The 21,503-nt window shown below is 63.0% G+C and overlaps 5 protein-coding genes across 5 annotated transcripts; 2 read left to right on the top strand and 3 right to left on the bottom strand.

The window, feature by feature from the left end:
* Positions 1-64: 64 nt before the first annotated feature.
* RHTO_07809 (leucine-rich repeat protein) lies at positions 65-6,266 on the bottom strand (the record flags this gene model as incomplete). Its single annotated transcript, XM_016421465.1, has 9 exons — positions 65-410; positions 471-800; positions 854-1,070; positions 1,126-1,217; positions 1,272-1,574; positions 1,633-1,975; positions 2,030-3,755; positions 3,819-5,197; positions 5,258-6,266. 9 exons carry the CDS (start codon positions 6,264-6,266, stop codon positions 65-67), a joined length of 5,745 nt encoding a protein of 1,914 aa, XP_016274058.1.
* Positions 6,267-6,606: 340 nt separating this feature from the next.
* RHTO_07808 (alpha-1,2-mannosyltransferase, glycosyltransferase family 4 protein) lies at positions 6,607-8,680 on the top strand (the record flags this gene model as incomplete). The annotated part of the gene is made up of 6 exons (XM_016421464.1): positions 6,607-6,791; positions 6,847-6,997; positions 7,081-7,261; positions 7,351-7,438; positions 7,501-8,290; positions 8,381-8,680. The coding sequence occupies 6 exons, from the start codon at positions 6,607-6,609 to the stop codon at positions 8,678-8,680; spliced, it is 1,695 nt and encodes a 564-aa protein (XP_016274057.1).
* Positions 8,681-8,864: 184 nt separating this feature from the next.
* On the bottom strand, positions 8,865-10,450 carry RHTO_07807 (ATPase, AAA-type domain containing protein; the record flags this gene model as incomplete). Its single annotated transcript, XM_016421463.1, has 8 exons — positions 8,865-9,038; positions 9,118-9,406; positions 9,485-9,622; positions 9,686-9,750; positions 9,811-9,825; positions 9,893-10,038; positions 10,130-10,304; positions 10,364-10,450. 8 exons carry the CDS (start codon positions 10,448-10,450, stop codon positions 8,865-8,867), a joined length of 1,089 nt encoding a protein of 362 aa, XP_016274056.1.
* Positions 10,451-12,113: 1,663 nt separating this feature from the next.
* On the top strand, positions 12,114-17,394 carry RHTO_07806 (putative membrane-bound transcriptional activator; the record flags this gene model as incomplete). The annotated part of the gene is made up of 6 exons (XM_016421462.1): positions 12,114-12,634; positions 12,694-13,649; positions 13,702-14,026; positions 14,082-16,486; positions 16,550-17,208; positions 17,263-17,394. 6 exons carry the CDS (start codon positions 12,114-12,116, stop codon positions 17,392-17,394), a joined length of 4,998 nt encoding a protein of 1,665 aa, XP_016274055.1.
* A 162-nt stretch (positions 17,395-17,556) lies between these two features.
* Positions 17,557-21,244, bottom strand: RHTO_07805 (Importin 13; the record flags this gene model as incomplete). The annotated part of the gene is made up of 9 exons (XM_016421461.1): positions 17,557-17,659; positions 17,722-18,005; positions 18,061-18,189; positions 18,244-18,296; positions 18,353-18,866; positions 18,930-18,986; positions 19,044-19,693; positions 19,779-20,596; positions 20,673-21,244. The coding sequence occupies 9 exons, from the start codon at positions 21,242-21,244 to the stop codon at positions 17,557-17,559; spliced, it is 3,180 nt and encodes a 1,059-aa protein (XP_016274054.1).
* Between the last annotated feature and the right edge of the window lie 259 nt (positions 21,245-21,503).

Genomic DNA, 21,503 nt, shown 5'->3' with positions numbered 1-21,503 from the left:
TAAAGAACAACAGAACGTCAAAACGAACGAAAGTCGAAGGGGTAAGCTCGCAGAATCACCGTCCTCACCGACTCCGCCTCTGCGCCAGCGTCTCCACCCGCCTCGCCAGCTTCGGCCGCTCCTTCATTGCATCAATTCCGTCAAGGCGAACGAGTGACGGGATAGACTGGAGAATGGCGGCGCGGTAGGCGGCACGGCGGTGATACCACTCGTCCGGCAAGGCGCGGCGGAACTTGGTGTCGAGCGCTTGCCACGCCGAGCTGTGCGTCGCTGGGTCGGCGATGGCGTCAGATGGGACCGAGGAGGGGAGCGAGTCGGGGTGGAGGATGCGGTGCTCGGAGTGCGAGGGGAGGAGCGAGTCGGAAGGCGGGACGAGAGGCGGGTAGAAGGCGAGCGTAAAGGGATTCATCCTGAGGAGCGAACAAGTTGTCAGCTGTCGTAAAGCATTGAACGACAGCGACGGCACGCACCGAAGATCGACCGACTCGAGCTCGAGCAGGCTGGCGAGCACCGTCGCGACTGGTCTGGCCTTGGCCAGTCTCGCGCCAACGACGCTGAGCTTCGTCAGCCGAGAGAGACCCTGCAATGGCGCCAGGTCGTGCAAGAAATTGTAGTCGAGGTTCAGGACGCGGACGTTCGGGATCACGCTGGCGAGGTCGGCGGGCAGCGAGGTGAGCTGGCACATGGCGAGCTCGAGGTAGACGAGGTTGAAGAACTTTTCTGACGGGAATGAGTTGGGAAGAGGGTTGCCGGAGAGGTAGAGGCGCTTGACATCGCGGATGTGCGGCATCGAGAGCGACCTGCAGGCGGGTGGGTCAGCGAGACTCAGCATCAGCTTGAAGGTGCTACGCACAGTCCCTCGACCGACTGGTCTCGCAGACTCAGGTTTTCGAGCTTCCTCAGCTGGTCGGTACCCTCGAGAGCGCCGAGGCGGGTCGAGTCGGCGTACAGCGTCCGGAGCTTGGGCGCAAACGAGACGTCCAGGGCGGAGAGAGGGTTGTTGGAAAGGCGGAGCACGCGCAAGCGAGGCATGTCGGCGGATGGCTCGATAACGGTCAGCGCGTTGTGTTCTGCGGGAGGGAGGCGTTAGCAGTGGCGCTGAGCGAGCGGACGAGGTCGACGGACCGAGGTTGAGCGTCGTGAGGGAGACGAGGTGCTCGAGTCCGTGGAGCGCGGCAATCTCGTTGCGAGCGAAGTGAAGTGTCTCGAGGCGGGTCCTGCGAACGGGAGATGGTCAGCGTAAGTGCGGGGGACGTGGATGCTCGACGCACCATTTCGTCTTGCCAAAGTCGACACTCTGCAGCCGGTTGCTTTTGAGGCTCAGCCGCACGAGCGAGTCGAGCTGGGCAACCCCTTCAATGCTTGAGATCTCGTTCCCGTCCGCCTTTAACTCCCGAAGGTGCTTCAAGCAGGCGAGTTGGTGGACCGACTCGAGCTGATTGTTGCTGAGGTCGAGCCGCTCAAGGTTGCGGAGGTGCGAGAAGGATGCGAGACTTGTCAGGCGGTTCGACGAGACGAGCAGGGTGCGAAGGGTCGAGGGGATGCCGGTGAGGTATGAGATATCGTTCTCGTTGCTGCACGAGACAAGGCGTCAACCGCTGCGGCCGGCGAGGAATCGGAAGCTGTACGCACAGGTTCACCTCGTCCAGCTTGGGCAGGAACTCTTTCAAGCGAACCACGCTCTCGACCTTCTTCCGGCTCAGGTCGATGCTGCGTAAACCCTCCCAGTCCGGCTCGAAGGGCTCGACGTCGGTGATGAGCTGGAGCAGGCGGTCGTGCGAGACGCCAAACGAGCATTCGGTGAGGAAGGTCGCGTTACCGTTCTGCGAGTGCGTCCGGGTGAAGCTGCGCGAGCGAGGGCGGACACAGGCCGTCGTTGGCGAGGACGTGGTAGACGAAGTGACTGAGAGCGCGAGGGACGAGTCTCGGTTCGCTGCGCGGCTGAAATGGGCGGCGAAGGGCGAATCGGCGGGTCCTGCGAGTTCGAAGGGGTTAAGAGACGCGCGAGGTCAAGCGTGAAACGACTCGCCTCGGGTGAGAGACTCCAACGCTTCGCCAACCTTGCGACTTCGCACGGACGGCGCCTCAACCGCGAGCACCTGCTCCTGCGTGATTGTCGTGTCGCCCTCGTCGGTCTCGGCGACTTCGCTCTGGGTCTCAAAGCCCTCGTCAAACTCTAACGAGCCTGGTCCGTTGCCCATCTCGAACTTGAGGCCACTGCCGAATCCGACAGGCGCGTTCGACGGGAAGGCGAACGGCTTGTACGGCTCGAGAGGCACGAGTCCCTCGATCTTGCCGCTCGTCTTGCCGTCGGAGAAACTGACGCTGCGTGGCGGGCCGGCGGCGGCGACGACCCGAGCGAGAGGAGTTACTGCCAGGGGATCAGACTGAGCGCGAGGCACTTTGAGGGCGGAGCGGGGAGGCTGAGGTGCAGAGGCGGAAAGAGGAGGACGAGTCGCGCTGAAGGGTGTGGCAGGCGTCGGAGCTATAGTCGCGGGAGGCGTAGAGTGTGAAGGCTGGTGACGAGCGACGACGGGCGGCGCAGGTCGCGCTTCGGCCGTCGTGTCTTCATCTTCCTCTATCTCGCCATGTGTCGCCTGATACAGCCCGAGCATGCTGGTCTCCGCAAAGTCGTCCAGTTCGTCCTCCTCTTGCGCCGCTTCCTCGACGTTAAAGAGCTTCTGCGCCTCCTCCCTCTTCCGCAGCGCATCGCCGCGGCCCCAAGTGGCCGAGTCTTCGCTCTCGAGGACGAGATGAGGGCCGTCGGTGCCTTCTTCGGCAGGTCGCGTCTCGGCTGGCGGAGGTGAGAAGTAGCACGCTCCGGCGGGCGACTGCTGCATGGCGGAAGAAGGTGGTTCAGGTGCGTACGATGCAGCACCGGTGAGAGGCGGCGTTCCCTTGGTGATACCGAGGCCGCTGACGGATTCGACGAAGCGACGTGGGAGACTGCCGCTTCCGTCGCCGGCATGAGGGAGGTGATCAAGGTTGACCGCCGCATCCGCAGCTGTATCTGCCGCGGGTGGCGCGACGATGGATTTGTCGCTCCGCAACTCGCTGAAGTCCTTGAAAGGGTCCTCCTCGTCCTCATCTTCCTGAGCGTCCACGAGCGGGTCTTCAACGGGTGACGTCTCGGCGTGGCTCGACTCCTCCACATGCGTTGCAAGGCGCCTGGGCGTGCGGATCCATCGACCTTGCTCCGAGTCGAAGACGAGACCTTTCTCGCGAGCGGAAGCGCCGGCCGAGGCGAGAAGGCGTTGTGTCGCGGGAAGAGAAGGGTGAAGAGTCGTAAGGGATGTCTGGCGGGCGTGACGGGTTGCAGCGACGGGTGTCGCGGCCGCAGCCGATTCCGTCTCGAGGGTGGGCGTAGGCATAGGCTCGACCTCCTTCTCACTGTCCGCATCTTCCGCTTCGTTCCCCCATAGACCCTTCAGCACGCCAACGTGCAGACCACTGGCCTTCGAGCTACCGCTCTTCTTCGCACCGACAGGGGTACGCGCGAAATGTCGACGACCAATCGAGCCGCCCTTCTCTTGCAGCAAGGTTGACGGAAGCCTCGCGCCCGAGCCGAGGGAAGAGGAAGATGCGAGCGAGGGAGAGGCGGGTGCGGGTGCTGGCGAGCCGAGGACGGAGCGGAGCGAGGCAGAAGCCGCTGCGGCGAGGTGAGGAAGCGGGACAGGGGAGGTGTCGTCGTGCTGAGTCGAGGAGGCTTCGCCGCGAACAGGAGTTGCGGAAAGCGAAGCGGACGAGCGGTTCGTCTGCGAAGCAACCTCCGGTCAGCCCATATGTTGCGCGGACGAATAAAAGGTAGGGTAGCTCACCTCCTCGACGCGATTCACGACAGTTCCCTCCCTCGCCCTCTCCTTTTCCTCCTCCCTCTTCCTGATGCGCTCCATGACCCGCTCTGCCTCCTCTACTGCTTCCCTACGCCGGCTCGAGCCGCCCGGCGATGTCGGTACAGGCGAAGGAAGCGTTGGGAGCGTGAGGAGCGACGAGGCGGACGAGATGTCGGCTGTGCGGCGCCGCGACGATGGAGGTGGTCGACGCGCAGAGCGGAGCGGAGTCGGCCGCCGTGCGCTGGGAGAGATCGAGAACGACCTCGTCGACCTCCTTCCGCCTCGTCTGCTTCGCTCGTCCCGTCCAGGCGTCTGATTCTCCTCGTCCGCTTCCTCCTCGACGCGAGACAACCCATCCTCGCCATCCGCCCTAAAGCGCGAGACGAACTCGCTCCTGGGACTCAACTTGATCCTCTTCGAGCTCCTCTTCTCCCCCTCCTCGCCCAAGAATCCCTCGTCACTCACATTCTCCTCTCGCTCCTGTGATTGCCTGAGCGGCGCAGGTGCACCTTCGCGGAGGTATTCGTCGCGATTGGAGGAGAGCGCGTCGATCTCGTCGACAAGCGCGGCGAGGTGGTGGCGGGTTACGGTGTCGTAGGTTGGCTGGAAGAGCTTGAGAGGTGATGCGGGTGGGTGGAGGAGCGGCGACGGAATGGGGATGCGCGCGGGAGAAGAAGGCAGGGGAAGCGAGGGTTGAGCGGGAGGAGCGAGTGAGGTGCGTGAGCGAATGGAGGAAGCGGGTTCGGACGCTTCGTAGACGGTCGGAAGGGGCGCAGCGTCGAATGAAGGCGGAGTCGGCAGAGCCGACATGCTTCTCGAGGGGAAGTCGGCCTCCTCATCGTCACGCGAGAGCGATCCCTCGTCCTCGTCGCTGCTCCACCCAAGCCCGGGCTTGACCTCCATCTCAAGCGGCCCGCTTCCTCCCGCACGACCGCCGTTCCGCAACTCTTCCTCGTCCGTCGAATCCTCGTCGTCCTCCGATGTAGTCGTGACTGTCCCTCCCTCCAAGGGCGCAGGAACAAAAGGCGCATCGTCCGAGCTCTCCCCTCCCTCCTCCTCCTTCCGTTCCTCAGCCTTCACGCTCCGTCTCAAGAACCTCTCCCTCCTGCCCAACGCAGGCGGCCTCTTCATCCCTTCTCCAGCGCGCGGAGTGTCGACTTCTTCGCCTCCGAGACGGGCACGACTGCGGGCGAGCGGGGTGCGGTCTTCGTCGGCTTGTGGAGGAGCAGGAGGAGGGGACGGGGAGAAGTGGTTGAGTGAGCGCCAGGAAGTTGGGGGGAGGATCGAGGGCGGGGAGAAGGTGAAGGATGAAAGGAAGGGTGCGGGACGGGTTGAGGGTGGAAGCGGGTTCGTCGGCGGCAGGGCTGCACGGCGAAGGACGAATTAGTACGTGTCGTGCACTACGAGGCGAGGGGAAGCCGCACCGTCTGGACTAGGCGGCTCAAACAAACTCAACAGCGCCTTGGCCTTCCTCTTGCCCGCCTCGTCTTCTTCCTGCTCCTCGGATCCCTCTTCGCCCTCAGCAGCCATGAACAATCCCGCATTAGGTCCACGCAAAGCCCTGACGGCCGCCTGAAGCTGCTCATTCCCTCTCGCAGCGTTCGAGCCACGATCAACGACCGAGTCGGAGTTGACGACGACTGTACCGGCCGAGCCGACTGATTCGTCGTTCTCGTCGTCGGCAGCTTCGTTTGAGGCGGGCAAGTCGGCGCTAAACTCGATGAGAGGGGGAGCGGCGAGAGATTCGTTTGCGTCGGTTTCCGCATCGGTATGGGCGATCTCGACGACTGACCCAGCGGAGATGCTCATATCCCTCGTGTGGTTGTCCGTCTCCGTCTCGGCTTCTGTATCAGTCGCGTTCCCGCGAACCGAGACAGAGGCGATGCTGGATGAGGGCGAGGAAGCGGCTGTGAAGGCGTGGCGGAGACTGCTGGGTACGCGAGGTTGGGTGCGAAGGAGGTGAGAGGGCGTTGAAGGCGGGAAAGGAGGGAGAGGGGATGGAGGCATGAGCGTCGGGGATTGGGTGGACGGGGTAGCGAACGAGGGTGCCAGGATCGTCGTTGAACCTTCGCCTCCTCGCGTGGAAGCGCCATCGTCGTCTGCCTCCGCTTCAGGCTGTGCGATCCACTCTTCGTCGAGCTCATGCGTCACCCAGTCGGGCTGCGGAGTAGCCAAGTCGATGCCCACTCCGCCCTTCAGCGTACTCTGCCGCGGTCCCTGGTCCTTCTCCTCCCTGACATACCCATTCCTCCTCGTCGGCGTGTCAAACTGGCCCGTCGGGCTCGCCTCGCGGTCGAACGAGCCGTCGCCGAGGTGCGAGAGAAAGTCGAGCGAGGGAGGGGGAGGGGTCGCGGGCGAGAGCGAGTTGAGCGAGTCGGAGCTCGAGTCGGGCGAGAAGCGGGTTGCGGGCGAGCACAGGAGTGCGTGAGCCATGCGTGTGCGGTCGACGCTGTCTTGGCTGCGCCTGTGTTAGTCGTGTGAAGCGGGCGAGAGGCGCGAGTTGGGTGAGACGAGTCGGCGGCCGGACGAGCGAGTGTGGTGGCCGCGGGAGTTGCTCGTCAGGCGTATGTAGCGTATACTCACCCGTGCACTGCTCCAGCTAGCGTGTCAGCGTGCGTGAGGGAGAATGAGCGAGGGTTGTTGTCTGTCGCCTCCTCTCCCGCCGAATTCGCTGCACGTGACCAGCTCGACTTTCATCAGCGTCGCCCGCTCGCCTGCTCACAACCACTCGCTGTCAGCTTACCCAGGCTTGCTGGCACTCTCGAGCCTCGCCATGACCGCACTGTGGTCGCTCGGACTCTCACTCGCCGTCCCGCTGCTGTCGCTCACCCTCCTTCTCGCCTCACTCCGCCGCTACCTCATCCCGCGACGCTCACTCGCCCAGCGTCTGCGAGTGCTCGCAAAGTTAGGCTACACCTCGCCTCACATCCGCATCGTCGGCTTCTTCCATCCCTACTGGTGCGCCGCCTCCTCTCTCCCTCTGGAAACGACACTCACACCCTCGGTCCCGCAGCAATGCCGGCGGAGGAGGAGAACGCGTGCTGTGGACTGCGCTCGCGTGCATGCAGAGGGCGATGAAGGGCGAGGCGGTTGTCTTCGTCGTCTATACGGGCGACGTCGGACACGGTAAGGCGTCCAAGGAGCAGATCCTGGCGAAAGTCAAGGTGCGCATGCGGCTTTTCTGCATCGGCTGTTACCGTGTAACGACGGAGATCACAAGCTAATATCCTCGAGCTGCGTGTCGCAGTCCCGCTTCGACATCACCCTCTCCCCCTCGACCCTCCACTTCATCCCGCTCGAGAACCGCTGGCTCGTCGAAGACTCGACTTACCCGCGCCTCACACTGCTCGGCCAGAGCTTCGGGAGCGTTCTGCTTGCGCTGGAGGGACTGATCGGGCCGGAGGGATGCGTGCCGGATGTCTGGATTGGTGAGTTCGGCTTGGAGAGGCGCTTCGGCTATCTCGACTCTCGAGCGAGAGCGACGGTTGATACATACTCTTGTCGAATGTTCTCACAGACACGATGGGTTACGCTTTCGCCTATCCGCTCGTCAAATACCTCTGCCGCATTCCCGTCGCAAGCTACACCCACTACCCAACAATCAGGTTCGTTTCCGCCTCCTTCCCTGCATCTCTAACATCTCCTCACTGACCGTCTACTGGCGCAGCACCGACATGCTCCACCGTGTCTCATCCCGCCTCTCAACCCACACCAACTCGACCCTAATCGCCTCCTCCCGCGCACTCTCGGCTCTCAAGCTCGCTTACTACGTCGTCTTTGCGAGGGTGTACAGCTGGAGTTTGAGAAAGGCGGGAGTTGTGTGGGTTAATTCGAGCTGGACGAGGGGGCATGTGGAGGGGTTGATTGGAGCGAAAAGGGAGGAGGAGGAGGAGGATAAGGAGGGCGAGGTGCTCCTCGACAATGGGGAGGAGTCAAGCACGACGAAGCTGCGTCAACGGCGGACGTTGACAAAGGCCGAGCCAGCGATCGCCGCCGCCGCCCCTCCTCGCACGCCGAAGATACCCAGCACCTCACCTCGCATCCGCCTCCTCTACCCGCCCTGCGACACCGTCCACCTCTCCTCCCTCCCGCTCTCGACCTCCTCACGCATCGGCCTCTCCGAACCCATCATCATCATCTCCCTCGCCCAGTTCCGACCCGAGAAGGAGCATTCAACCCAGCTGCACGCTCTCGCATTCCTCCTCTCCTCGCCTACCCTCTCTCCAACCCTCAAGGCGCGAGTCAAACTTGTCTGCGCCGGTTCAGTGCGGAACGAAGCGGATGCGCAGAGAGTCGAGGCGCTTCGAGCACTTGCGCGGGAGTTGGGTGTCGAGGACAAGGTCGAGTTTGTGGTGAATGCCGGATATGCGGAGATCTGCGAGTGGATGGGAAAGGCGAGCGTCGGGCTGCATACGATGGTGGATGAGCACTTTGGGATCACGGTCGTCGAATTCCAGGTGCGTCGCAGCAATTCCGACTTGATCTGTTCTGGCAACACTTTCCATCGAGGCACATGAGCTGATACGTTTCGTTGACGGCGATCGCAGGCTGCTGGCCTAATCCCTCTGGCGCACGCCTCAGCCGGTCCCTTGCTCGACATCCTCCTCCCCTCCCCTTCCGGCACCCCAACAGGCTTCCTCGCAGCCTCCGCCTCCTCGCCCACCTCTTCTCTCCCCGGATCTTTCGCCGCCCAACTCGAATACATCGTCTCACTCCCCGAGGACGAGCAAGACCAGATCCGTGAGGCGGCGAGACGGAATGCGCAGGAACGGTTTTCGGTGCGGAGGTTTGAGGAGGGGTGGATGAGTGGGTGGAGGGAGGTCTTGGGCGAAAAGGAGGGGTGGTAGAGCGACGGAGACGCAGGCTGTATTTGACGAGTATTCGCAGGTCGCTCGACTTGAGCGGCGAGATTCGTCTCGCGAATCTCGCAGATTCGAGCGGGTGTACAGGCGAAGAATGTTGCAAGCAGCAGCTACGTAACTTAGAGAGGCTCCCTCGTACGTCTATACCTGATCCTCCCTCGCTCCCGCCTCAATCCAACCCTTCCTGCTCCATCGCCCCGCCCGTCCCCGTCTGCGCATAGTCCGAGACGAAGAAGTCCGACAGCCGCAAGGGGCGGATGTTGAACTTGCCGGCCTTGACTTTCTCGACGTCGATCTGGCCGCCGGTACCGAGGTTCTGGCGCATGTATTCCCGGACGGGGACCTGTGCAACCGATGCGCCGTGCTATCAGCCCAGCGCTCGAGAGAACGAGGGATGAGGAGAGTCGCTAGCAAGGACGCACCATCGCCGCATTTCGACACGCCTCCTTCAAGTCACTCCCGCTGAGCCCATCTGTCTTCCGCACCAGTCCCTCCAAATCGAATCCCTTGTCGAGCTTGATGTCCTTCAGCATGAGCTGGAGAATATTGCGTCGCTGGCTCGCATCGGGCAGCTTGATGGAGAATCGTTTCGGCATCCGGCGGAGGATCGCAGAGTCAATGTCGTTCGGGCGGTTCGTCGCGCCAAGGACGAGGATGCGGGTGTCGTTTGTTGTTGTCAGGCCGTCCCACATCGACATGAATTCGGCTTTCCTGCGTGGTCATGAAGCACAGACGATTAGTCTCGTTTCGGGGATGTGCAACACAGCGATCCGGAAACTCAGCACGCACATCATTCCCGTCACCTCGTGATCTGCCCGACTCCGCTCCCGCAAGAACGAGTCGATCTCGTCGATGAAGATGATGGACGGCTGGAGTTTTCGCGCGAGGGAGAAGAGGGCGGCGACGAGCTTGTTCGACTCGCCGAACCTGGTTGCCGTTAACCGTCAGCTCCAGGCTTTATCGGCTCCGCGAGTGTCGGACTGCACGTACCACTTGTCTGTCAGGGTCGAGACGTGCATGTTGATGAAGGTAGCGCCTGATTCCCGTGCCAAAGCCTGTCGCAAGGACAAGTCAGCTTGCTGTTCCATCTACGAATCATGCAGGCTGAAAATGACCTTCGCCAACATCGTCTGTGTAGCGCGGAGAAGCACGGTCAGTGCAGTCCAAGTCGAGAACGGGAAACGCCTTCAAACGCACCTTTCCGCAACCCGGAGGACCGTACAATAAGACTCCCTTTGGCGCACCAAACAGTCCCGCGGAAGATTCGAAGAGCTGAGGATAGCAGAGAGGGAAGATGACGGCTTCGCGGAGCTGCGAGATGATGGGATCCAGTCCACCGACGTCTACGAGGTGGCCGGGTCAGTCAGCGATTCGTTCGATGCGCCATGAGCGACGCAGGCCGCAAGCACGCCGGAGTCTTCGAGAAGGACGTACCGCTGAAAGTGACATGGATATCCTCCGGCGCCACCACCTCGCCCGCGATGATCTCCTCGTGCTCGCTCAGCTCGAGCGTCGACAGGTCGACGCCCAGCTTGCCCAGCGCCTCCTTTGATTTGGCTTTGGACTCCTTCCGCTTCGACTTCTGCGGGTCCATCTGGTTCATGACGACCTGGCGAGCCGAGGAAGAGGTTAGCCAGGTCGGGTGCCAGACGAGCAAGGATGACACACCTTGAACGCATAGTAGAAAGCCACTTGGGACAGGATGAAGAGCGAGCCATCGAGGAGCAGCTTCTTCGTCTGCGCAGAGGGAGGCATCGTGAAGCTGGCGAACGATCCGGGTCAGCTCTCAGCTCGTCCGTGCGCAGATGGGCAGACTGTACGCACTATCGTGGGTCGTCAAGACAGTCAAGATGCTCCACCAATCGCTCGAGCAGAGTGTCGTGTCGCTTCGAATAGCCGGACGAGCGTGAAGAGTGGAGGAGGCGAGGGGAGATGCGACGGCTTCGGGCGGCTCGGCGGTGGTCTAGCTGAGATCCAGTGAGTTGTACAGATGCTCAGGCAGCACACTGAGTCAGCACAGCGCTCAGCGAGCAGACAGACGCTGATGAACCGGCCAGTTCGCCTCTTGCACCTCGACCTCGTCCTCCCGCTGCGACTGGACCGCTTGAATGCCTGCTAGACCTGTCTGCAAGGGTGCACGTACTTCGCTCGACCTGTCCCGTCGCTCCCCACGCCCTCGAGCCGCGCTGTCGACGATGCCTCACCGGCCAACCGCCAACTTGCTTTCTTCGGTCGCAGTGCGTGTGCCGGGCGGAATTGGACCGGTCGTGGCGCACTAGCAGCGCTGGAGAGGACGTGGCAGAACAGGCCAGAGGCTCGATGACGTCGGACGAGGTTGGCTTGCGACTGTTCGAGCGACTCGCTTCTTTCTCCCTCCTTCCTCACACCCCTACGACACTCGCCAGCCCGACATGTCCTTCGTCAGCGACAACTCCGAAAAATCTGAGGCCGACCAACGCTTCATGACCGCCGCAATCGAGTCCAAGTGACAAGCAGAGCAGCTGTTGGGCAAAGCTGCCGCCTGGCGGGCTCGAGAACTGTACCAGCAGCAGTGTGCCGACGCGGGTAGACCGACAGATGTCGAAGTTGTGTGTGTCTTGCAGCAGCGGCGCGAGCATCTTCAGGCTGACGCGGATTTGCGGTACAGGCAAGATCCCTGGCTTCCGAATCCGCCGTCAAATGCGTCAAGTCCATCGCTGAGGACGCTGAGATAAACCCTCTCAACATGGATCAAGTCGGTGAGGACGCGGCCGAGTCCACCAGGAGCGGTGAGTCCGTTTCCTGTCCGCTGGAACCAGGCGCTGTGGTTGTTGCGTGCTGACCCGGCTTGCCTACGCAGCTATCACAACTATTGGACATAAGACACCTTCGCTGTCGCTGTGCATAGCCCGCATCAATCCGCAATCAGTCGTTCTCCTCCATGCGCCTTGTCGAGGGACCGCTTCGTTTCCACTCTTCTCCCGCTCGGGACTCGATGCTCCCGTTCGTGCTCGGCGCGGGGCGGAAGCATCAAGCGATACGCGGGCTCGCAATCCTGCTGGAACCAGAGCTGGACGGGCTCGCTTCCCGGGGGATCGACCAGGAGTCTCTGGTTCCTCTGCAACGGCTGCACCCGCGCCGAACGTGTCGCAGGCGCATCGATTGCCTTTTACTGCGAGCGTAACACAGGCAAGATACGCAAGCTCTCAGTGAGGACAAGGTTGAGCCGAGAGAGGGACTTCGCAATTGCCAGCGTCTTGACAAGCGACGACTGGCTCTTCCCGGCTGCCAGACCGCTGTTACACGCTGTCTACGCACCCAGCAGCACACTCGAATCGCTTACAACCCCCGCCAGTCCGCCGCAGTCGTTCCACCTCATCACCTCTCTGAGCACCGCCGAAGGGAGAGCTCCTCACCCCAACACCGGCTGCACGCCGCGATGGATTACGAGGCGGCGCAGGCGCACTCGAGCATGCACGAATACGATCCCGACGCGCACTTTGACTCGTCCAGCTCGTCCGGCGGCGACGCCAGCACCTCATCGCCCTCGGATGGTTCCTCACCCGCGTACTCGGCCGCGTCGCAGCAAGAGTGGGCGCTCGACCTCGGCCTGACCATGCCGTGGACTGCTGCGTCCCCCGCCGCGCTCGGCGGCATGGCAGCGATGGACCCGGGCTTTGTCGCCTCGCAGGCCACGGCGTCGGGAGGGGCGTTCAAGCTCGCTGCTCGGCACGGACAGGGCGGGAACGGCACGGGAAACGACGGGCTTGCTCTCACGGGCGACTTCTGGAGTGCGGCGCCCGGCCAGGAGGCATTGTCGCCCTCGGGGAGCGCGGGCGGACAGCAGCAGGACCGGGACGGCGCTCAGCGGGCGACAGACTACTTTGGCGCGCAGGCGAACGGCGGAAAGAACGAGATGCAGATGGAGTTTGACGATATGGTGCATGAGGACGTCTGCGGGTGCGTCCCCTTCACCTCGAATGCCGTGTCGACAGGAGGCTCACCCTTGTTTGACACAGCCCCTCAACCTTAACGGCGCCAACTCATGCGCTGCCGACACCCTTGTCTTCTCAGCCGGCCTACGCGCACTCTTCGCTCCCTCCTCACAGCGCACCTGCTCCCGCACCTTCCGTCCCGAACGCCTTCCTCCAGCAGCAGCAGCAGCCTCCCCAACAGCAGCAGCCCTGGTCCATCCCTGTCGACCTCCTTGCCGTCAACGCAGGCATCGCACCCGCACTTACCAACACCGGCGCACCCGCGACGAGTGGCGTCGCGACACCCTCCCCCCTCCCTTCCCCGACGTCCGAAATGGCCCCTTCGCCGTACGGCCGATCGACTCGCGCTTCGAGCGCACGAGGGAGCATTGCGAGCGCGTCGACTGCGTACGACGGTGTCGGCGAGGTCTACGCGCGGTCGACCCGGACTTCACGAGACCCGAGCCTGTCGCGTCGTTCAGACGGATCGACTTCGTCCGCAGCGCTTCAGCCAAACGGACTCGTCGGTGCGGCGGCACCCACAGCAAAGGCGAAGCAGGCCGGCGGACCGACTCAATCCGTCAACTTCGTCGCGCGCGAAGCAGTCCTCGCTGCGAATCACATCCCCGCACTCGCTGCTCCTCCGACCTCCTCCATCCTCCCCTCGCCCTCGAACGTCTCCGCCGCACCACCCGAACTTCTCGTCTTGGGCGTCCCAGCAGTCGGCGCCAAGTCGCGCGTCGAGACGCAGATCAAGATCTCCCTTGCGCTGGTCCGACCACGGGGCGGCATCAAGCGCGAAGATATGGATTACTCGGCGGGCGAGTCGCTTGCGGACGAAATGGTCATGCCGGATGGAGGACTTGCGGCCAAGGCGGGAGACGAGCTCGAGCGGATTGGGAGCTGGAACCACATCCGGCTGCCGAGGTACCTTGCGCTGAAGAGCAGCAGGGGAAACAAGGTGGGCATGACGGGGCAGCCGAAGAAGAACGCCAAGCCTCGTGAGTTCAGTCCTCCGTCCAACCCCGCTATCGCTCACATCGACTCTCGCAGTGCCTGACCCTACACCCGAAACGACACTCGACCTCGACGTCGCGGTCGTCTCTGCTACCGAACCCAACCGCGAAGTCTACATCTGCGACAACTGCCAAGCGCGCGAGATCAAGCGCTCGCAGCGCAAGAAGGACTCAAAGGGCAAGACGTACACGGCGCCGCCCCCGGTCGCGAACGATGAGCCGCAGTTCACGTCCGAGGAGGAGAGGCGCAAGGTGGTCGTCTTCAACGTGACCGAGTTTGTCGACTTCACCTCGGGCGAAGTGGTCTTGCCGACTCGCGTCACCTGCTACTGCCGCCATCACAAAGAGAAGAAGGGCTTCTGGTGCGTCCGCTCCGCTTCGTGGGCTCATAAAGCTACTAAGAAGATTCTTTCGCAGCGTCACGTACGCTTTGCGCGACCACCTCGGCCACATCGTCGCGAGCGGGTCCACCCCGCCAATCATGATCACCGACGACCACAAGACCAACTCGAACAAGCAGAGTGCGGCGGCGGTGGCAGCATCGCAAGCTCTCACTGCGGCGGCTGGGCAGGATCCCGATGCGGTCGGAGCGACTGGTAAGCGCAAGGCTGGCAAGGCGGGTGCGGCGAGCAAGCGGGAGAAGAAGGCGCCCTCACCTCCCGCTGCGAACGGTACCTCCAGCCGCCCCCGTCGCGCCGCCACGGGTCGTTCGCGCCGTGGTCAGACTGACAGCGACGACGAGGCGGACGCCGAGCCGGCTTACCACGCTGCTAGCAAGAAGGCCCGCCCTTACGATGCTGATGCGCGCCCGTCCCGCAAACGCACGAGCAACCAGCATCGCTCGCCGACCTTCGCAATGACGCCTCTTCAGTCCACTTCCAAGCCAGGCTCGCCCATGACCTCGACGACCCAACTTGTCCCCGAGTCTGTCCAGCAGCAACAGCAACAGCTGGCGCAGCTCAATGGCGTGGCTCTCCCGCCGCTCAACAGCGCTCCGTCGTCATCGTCATTCGGGTCGGCACTTGGCCTCGGCGGCTTGGGCGACGCCGTCATGGCAGACCCGTCTGCGCCGCCATCTGGCGTCGTTACGCCGTCTTCCGCCTACTTGCCGAATGGTCGATCCGCCTCGATGGGTCCGTCCTTCTCGAACGGCTACGATCGGCGATCGAACGTCTCGAGCCCGCCTCACTCGCCAGGCTCGACCGCTCCCTCCGACACCTTCCAGTCGTTTGCCTCGGCCTTCCCCTCGCCGAACGCCTCGGTCGTCGAGCCCGCACCTGCACCTGCGCCGATTCAGCCAACACCGCCTGCGCCATCCTCGGTCCCGTCGTTCGCCATTCCCGCGACCGAGCCGATGCCAGCGAGCTTCACGCCCAGCTGGGCCTTGCAGCAACAGCCGAACCAGCTGCAGCCGCCTGCGCCTGCGCCTCGTATTGGCCGCCTCATCCCCGGCGAAGGCCCCGTTCACGGCGGAATCGAGATCACCGTCCTCGGCGAGAACTTCGTCCGTGATCTCGTCTGCGTCTTCGGCGACACACCTGCCGCGACGCACTACTGGTCGAACAACACGCTGGTCTGTGTCCTCCCGCCGTCTGCCAACCCTGGACCCGTCGTTGTCGGCATCAAGGGCGTGCCTCTCACCGTCGAACAGGGTACCGGCCTCCAGCTCTTCACCTACAAGGACGACTCGGACCGCTCGCTGCTCGAGCTCGCGTTGCAGGTCGTCGGGTTGAAGATGACGGGTCGCCTCGAGGACGCGAGCGCGGTTGCGATGCGGATTGTTGGGAACGGACCAGGCGGACAGGCTGCCGCTCCAAGCGGTTCGACTTCCCCGTCGAACGGCGGAAGCGCTCCTACCGATACCGCCAGCCTTGCAGCCACTCTTGACGCAGCAGCCCGATCGGTCTACCCGACGCCGGCCACATCTCGCTCTTCCTCTCGCCGCTCGTCTTTCAGCGACTCGCCCAACGCGTCGACCACCTCCCTTCCCTCTCTTCCGGCCGTCGCATCCGGCGAAACCCGCAACTTCGAAGGCATCGTCATAAAGTTCCTCTCGCTCCTCGACCTTGACCCGTCCCTCATCCCGGGTGCCGCACCCTCGCTTCCGTCAACCCGCCCGCCGATCTCGCATGCGAACGGACAGCAACACACCCTTCTCCACCTCGCGACCCTCCTCGGCTTCCACCGCCTCGTCTCCTTCCTCCTCCAGCGCGGCGTCGCTGTCGACATGCCCGACCGCAACGGCTACGCGGCGCTGCACTTCGCTGCCTTGTATGGACGCGTCACAATCGCGCGCTTACTGCTCGAGGGCGGCGCATCGATCAACGTCAGGGTGAACGACGGCCGGACAGCTCTCGACATCGCTCGCGACCGCGACGACGTCGATGTCGAAGAGCTGCTGCTGGCAAGGGGCGCGACAACGTCGCCTTCGCAGGTCACGCCAACGATGAGCAGCGCAGGAAGGCAGCAGCTCGTCAGCTTCTCGCCCGCACACAGCGTGCGCGCGTTGCCTTCAGCTTCGTCAGCCACATTCGGTCGTCGCAGCAGTTTGGCTAGCTCCTTTGCCGAGGACTCCGCCAGCGATGAGGAGGACGATGACGACGAGCCGTGGTCCCTCGAGTCGGACGAGTTCCCGAGCGACTGGACTGTCTCGGACGAAGAAGGCGACTCTTGGGACGAGGACGCGGATGGGGAGGTCGACTTGCGGACCTGGTCTCGCTCGAGGAACGCGTCGACGGTCTCGCTGCAATACCTACTCGAGGCCGAGGCAGAGACCAGGGCGGAACGGCGGACTCCTCGCTCGCGTCAAGTCTCTCTTCCCGGTGAGCTTCCCTTCTCAGGTTCATGCCTCCGAGCCCACCCTGACTGACTTTGCGCCTCAGCAGACGAGGACGACATTCCAGCCGGACAACCCATCCTCGCCCAGCCCAGGCCTGTCAAGCCTACGTCGTCCGCGTCTTGGCTGTCGCAGAAGCTCAAGCCTGCTGTTCCGCCGAGCTTGAACAAGCTACAGCCGATTGCAGGCGTGACGGGCGTGTGGGAGCGAGCGAAGGCGAACCGCTTCGGCGTTCCACAAATGCACATGCCTGAGCTCACCGCCTTCCCCGCCATGCCTGCTGCGCTCACTCGCCACATCAGCGGCGGCAGCATCTCCAAGCGACGACGCGCCGCTACGGTCGGCGAGCCGCAGCTGGCAACCGGCGACGGCGACGGCGACGAGACGGAGGGCGAGCTCAGCCCATCTCCCGGCCGTGACTGGCGGTCGGCCTTCTACGCGCCGCAATGGTGGCACGCCAAGACGCCCTCGTCGCCTCCTCCGCAGTACACCCCCAGCGACACCCTCTCAGCCTTGCCCGTGGACGAGAAGACCTCGCCTTCGACCTCGACCGCCGTCTCTCGCTCACCTCCCAAGGCAACGCCTGTTCGGTCCCGCATGCGTCGCCGGTTCTCAGCGACATCGAGTGCCTCGGACGAGACGGACGCCGAGACGGACGCCGGCAGTGTCATGGGCGAGGCATCTCGAACGGCAGACTGGATGCTTTGGGTGCGTTCCAGCCTCTTCAACCGCCCGACACGCCCGCTGACGTACTTTATGCAGGTCTTCTGGATGCCGGTCCTCCTCTTCGTTGCATGGTACGGCTGGCGACACTGGAGCGAGTACGCCGCGCCCGTCGTCAGTACCTTTGCCGATACCTGCCTTCCTACCGGCATTGCTCGCCTCCTCACCTGATCTCTCCTATACCCCGTCTCTACTCATATCCCCTCTCGTCTTGTCCCGGAAGCTCTCTCGCTCTTGTTGCCTGTGCATCCTGATTCTCGTAGCGGTCTAATAAGGTGTAGCTCTCTCTGCAAACTCCCTGGACAGTATGCTGTACTCGGCGTCGTTGCAGCGCTAGTAGAGATGAGTCGCTGCGCCATACGCGCTGCCGTCGAGGCCTCTGCAGAGGAGCGCAAAGTCGGAAACCGCCTGCCGAACCTGCTTGCCCGTTCGTGCGCTGCGAGACAAGCTGAAGTGAGTATCTCGCGGGCGAGGCGAGTGAGTGACCTTCGAGCGCACCTCAGGATCGCTCGCCCGAACCTGCTCTTTGCTTCGGGCGTCGCACGTTCGGAAGGGAACCCCGGTTCTTCCAGCAGGTCGTGGAGCGTTGGTCGTGCTTGTTCCGCCAATCGCAGCAAGCAGGCATGCAGCAGTTCGCTGAGCTGGGTGAGGTGCGAGCGGGGAACGTTGCCGCCGATGCCGGTCATGAGGGCGCGAAGAAGCGAAGGAACGCGAGGAATCAAGGCTGAGCGGAATGCGGTAGACGACGATGATGCCATCTTCGTCTGCTGGACGCTCGAAAGCTATCGGGCCATCGTCAGCTGGAGGGGTGAGGGGCCATTCGCGAAGGAAGCGTACGAGAAGCTCGATAGTCGCCTTCAGCGAGAACTGCTCCTGCATCGCCAAGCCTCGCTCGGCGAAGGCGAGTACCGCGTCGAGGTAGTGCGCAGGGAGCACGCTGAAGATGCGAGGGTAAAGCCGCACAACCTGCAAAGCAGTCTGGTCAGCGTCGCTTCCTCAAGACAGGCGATGCGGACGCACCTGACAGCACAAACCGAGGAAAGCGGCGACCACATCGGGGTTCTCAGCCATTGCTAGCAATCTGCCGTCAGTAATGTGCTGTAGGAGACGGAAGCCGTGGCAAACTCACCCGCAACCTCGCCATGGGTGCCGAGGACGACCCTCAGCGCCCCCTCGATCGGCTGCCCGACCTTTGCAAGCTGGTCGTCGCTCATCTCAGCGTCTGTCCTATCCCGTGCCAGCCTCGCCAGTAGCTGTCCCTCGATGCCGAGCCAGACAGACGATGGCGCCGATTGCAGTGCCGCGCTGCAGAAGTTCAGGAGGTCGAGCGAGTCGAGCGCAAGAGGCGACGGGACCGAGTCGGACGTCGAGTGGCGGATGTAGTCGGACAAGGCTGTCACGACCTCCGTATCGCTAGGCCATCTTCGTGCGGCAGCTTCGATCGCTTGTGCGAGTCGTCTTCGCATGTCGACGACTCGAGAATCTCGCAGGATGCGTAGGGCGGCATCGCGGGTCGAAGTTGTCTCCTCGAAGCTCGCGTCGAGGTCGACGAGGTCGTCTTCGGGATCCGCGAGGCCCTTCGCGAGCGCCGACAGGTACGAGAGTTGCTGGACACACACCTCCCGAGGGTCTTCCTTGGGAGCCTGGACGCACATGAAGCTCGTCAGCATGCGCGGGAGGGGAAGGACAACCGAAGCACGACGAACCGAGGCGTTCCCTTCGGCAGCCGAGCTGAGCTTGCCGATGATGGGGTTTGTCAAAGTCTACGCGGGTGCGGCAGTCAGCAAACATGGTCCAACATATGACGGTCCGCAACGCACCAGGAGAGGCTCGACAATCTGCGTCTCGGGCAAAGCCTGCACGACACTCGCCACACTCTCCAACACCTTCGCCAACTCCGCATCATCAATCCTTCCCTCCAAGTTGCCGAGCACCTGCACGAAACTCGCAACGTGTCCAACAAGCACCTTGCGATTCGCGTCGCAAAGGCCTTTAAGCGCCCTCGCTGCGCCGGGGACGAGGTCCGGTTCTTGTAGGCCGGAGACGACGAACGAGACGGCTTGTAGGCAAGCGTCGGGGTTGGAGGAGAACCAGGCGCTGTAGGCGCCTACTAATCGGAGGGCGGTCGAGCGGAGAGAGGGGTAGGAACCGGACTGAGAAGGTAGTCGACCGAGGATGGAGGGACCGAAGAGGAGGGAGAGGTTCTGGTTGAGGCGGGAGGGAGGAGCGGCGGGATCGAGGTCGGCGAGAGAAGGGGAGAGTGGGACGACTTCGCCGATCGAGAAGAGGATAAAGAGCGAGGCCTCGAGGTCCTCGTAGCTGTCCTGTCCTGGCGCGGGCGGCTGCGAGACTTGCTGCGCGGCGAGCTGGACGAGACCCGAGATCATGTCGTCTCGCAAGACGAAGTAGGCGTTCTGGGCCGTCTCGGCGAGAGTCGTCGAGCGGTACTGCCGGAACGCTTCTCGGACATCTGCACGCACTCATCGCACAGTGGAATCAGCGGTTTCTGCTGGGGTACGCAGTATAGCACCGAGAGCGTGTGAGCGGTGACGCACCTTTCGGCCACACCTTGACTTCCTCCTCGCTCGGCCTCGTCGCCCTACCCCTCAACCCCTCCGCAAGCGCCACAAAGACTCCCCGGTAGACCTCCCAGTCCTTCTCCTTCCCGTATCGACCTTCTCTCCCCTCTCCCTCTCCACTGACCATCCCCTCTCCGTCCGCGCCGAGTTCCTGCAGATTCATCCATGCGCTGCAGGGGAGCTCGTTGACGAGGTATGACTCGGAGGTGTGCCCTGGGAAGGACGAGAGGGCGATGAGGAGCGAGAGGAGGGTGTGAATTGCCGGATGGGTGAGGGAGAGGACTGCTGAGGGATCGGTGATGGACGAGGCGGGAGGAGGGTCGAAGAGGAAGGTCGTGATGAAGTGGTCGGCGAGCGAGGCGACGAGCTTGAAGACTGCCAACGCTTCTTCATCCGGTTCGCTGCCTTCCCGGGCGTCCGAAATCGCCTGCGCAAAGATGTGCTGGACGAACGGGCTCGTCACCCAGCCGTTGATCAGCTCTGTCGTTCGTTGGCGGTTGACGAAGCGCGTCAGGCCGCTTCCTCCCGTTTCGGATAGTCCACTCGAGCGCTCGACGAGTTCTTCGATAGCGCCGCAAGCTGCCACGACGGTCGCCGGGTTGGAGAGGTGAGGGAGGAAGAGCGGGTAGAGGGTCGTGAGTTCGGATGAGGAGAGCTGGCCGGCGTTCAGGTAGGAGACAAAACAGGAGAAGGCGGAGTTGATCTCGGCGGGCGAGGAAGGCGGAGAGAGCGAGGACGAGAGAGTCGAGACGAGGTGCGGTATTGTCGAGGAGAGGGAGGACATGTAGGCCATCCTGCGAAGAAGTCGGACAAGTACAGCTCATAGGTATCACTCAAGATGCCGTCAAGCAAGAATCGCCTCGCACGCACCTCTTACTGCCGACCAACTCTGCCCTCGCAACCTGCTCAATCGCCGTACTCAACACCTCAAGCGTCGCCTCCCTCCTCGCGCCGCTCGCCGCAACCCTCATCACAACCTCGAGCAACCAATCCTTCCACCTATCCTGCAACCGCAAGCTGAGAGCCGTCGCTGCGGCCGTCAACTTCCTCAAGACGGGTTTCTCGCCTTGCACTGGTTGTGCGGCTGCAGAAGCGGGTGGGAAAGCCCCGACGGCGCTTTTGGCGAGCCATGCAAGCACCGAGTCCTTGAGCTCCTTCGCCGGCGCACTCAGCTCTCCATCTCCTCCTCTCAAACTCCCCACCTCTGGAACATGCTCGACCTCGCCCCATCCGCGCGTGATCTTCTCCTCGAGCGTACTGGCAGCAAAGAACCTGACTGCTGGATCTTCGTGCGCGATGAGCGGTCCGACGAGCGACCAGGCTTGAGGGGAGTGTTGGAGTTGGGTGAGCGAGTGTTGGAGAGTCGATTGGAGAGAGGGAGCCGTGGAGGGGTTGTAGAGCGCTTGGATGGCTTGGATGACCTGAGAGATATCGGCTTCCATCGCTGCCGAGCGCGGGCGAGCGGTGGTGGAGCGGAGGAAAGCGAAGGGACGGAGGGAGAGAAGCTTCCGTCGGCGGTGAGCAAGCGGTGAGGCAAGGTCGCTCGCTCGTTATGGCGACTGGGCCCAGCGAGCGTACAAAAAACTTGAGGTGGACGCTTCATGCAGCTGAGACGCTTGCCAGGCGAAGAGGAAAACCCTCGTCCGCTAACCTCTCGCGGAAGAACAGACTGAGAAACGCCATTTTGCATCGCCAGCCTTG

The sequence above is a fragment of the Rhodotorula toruloides genome (assembly GCF_000320785.1).
Source record: "Rhodotorula toruloides NP11 unplaced genomic scaffold Scaffold8, whole genome shotgun sequence".
In the NCBI taxonomy this organism is placed as follows: Eukaryota; Fungi; Basidiomycota; class Microbotryomycetes; order Sporidiobolales; family Sporidiobolaceae; genus Rhodotorula; species Rhodotorula toruloides.
This window is presented reverse-complemented; position numbering and strand designations above follow the sequence as displayed.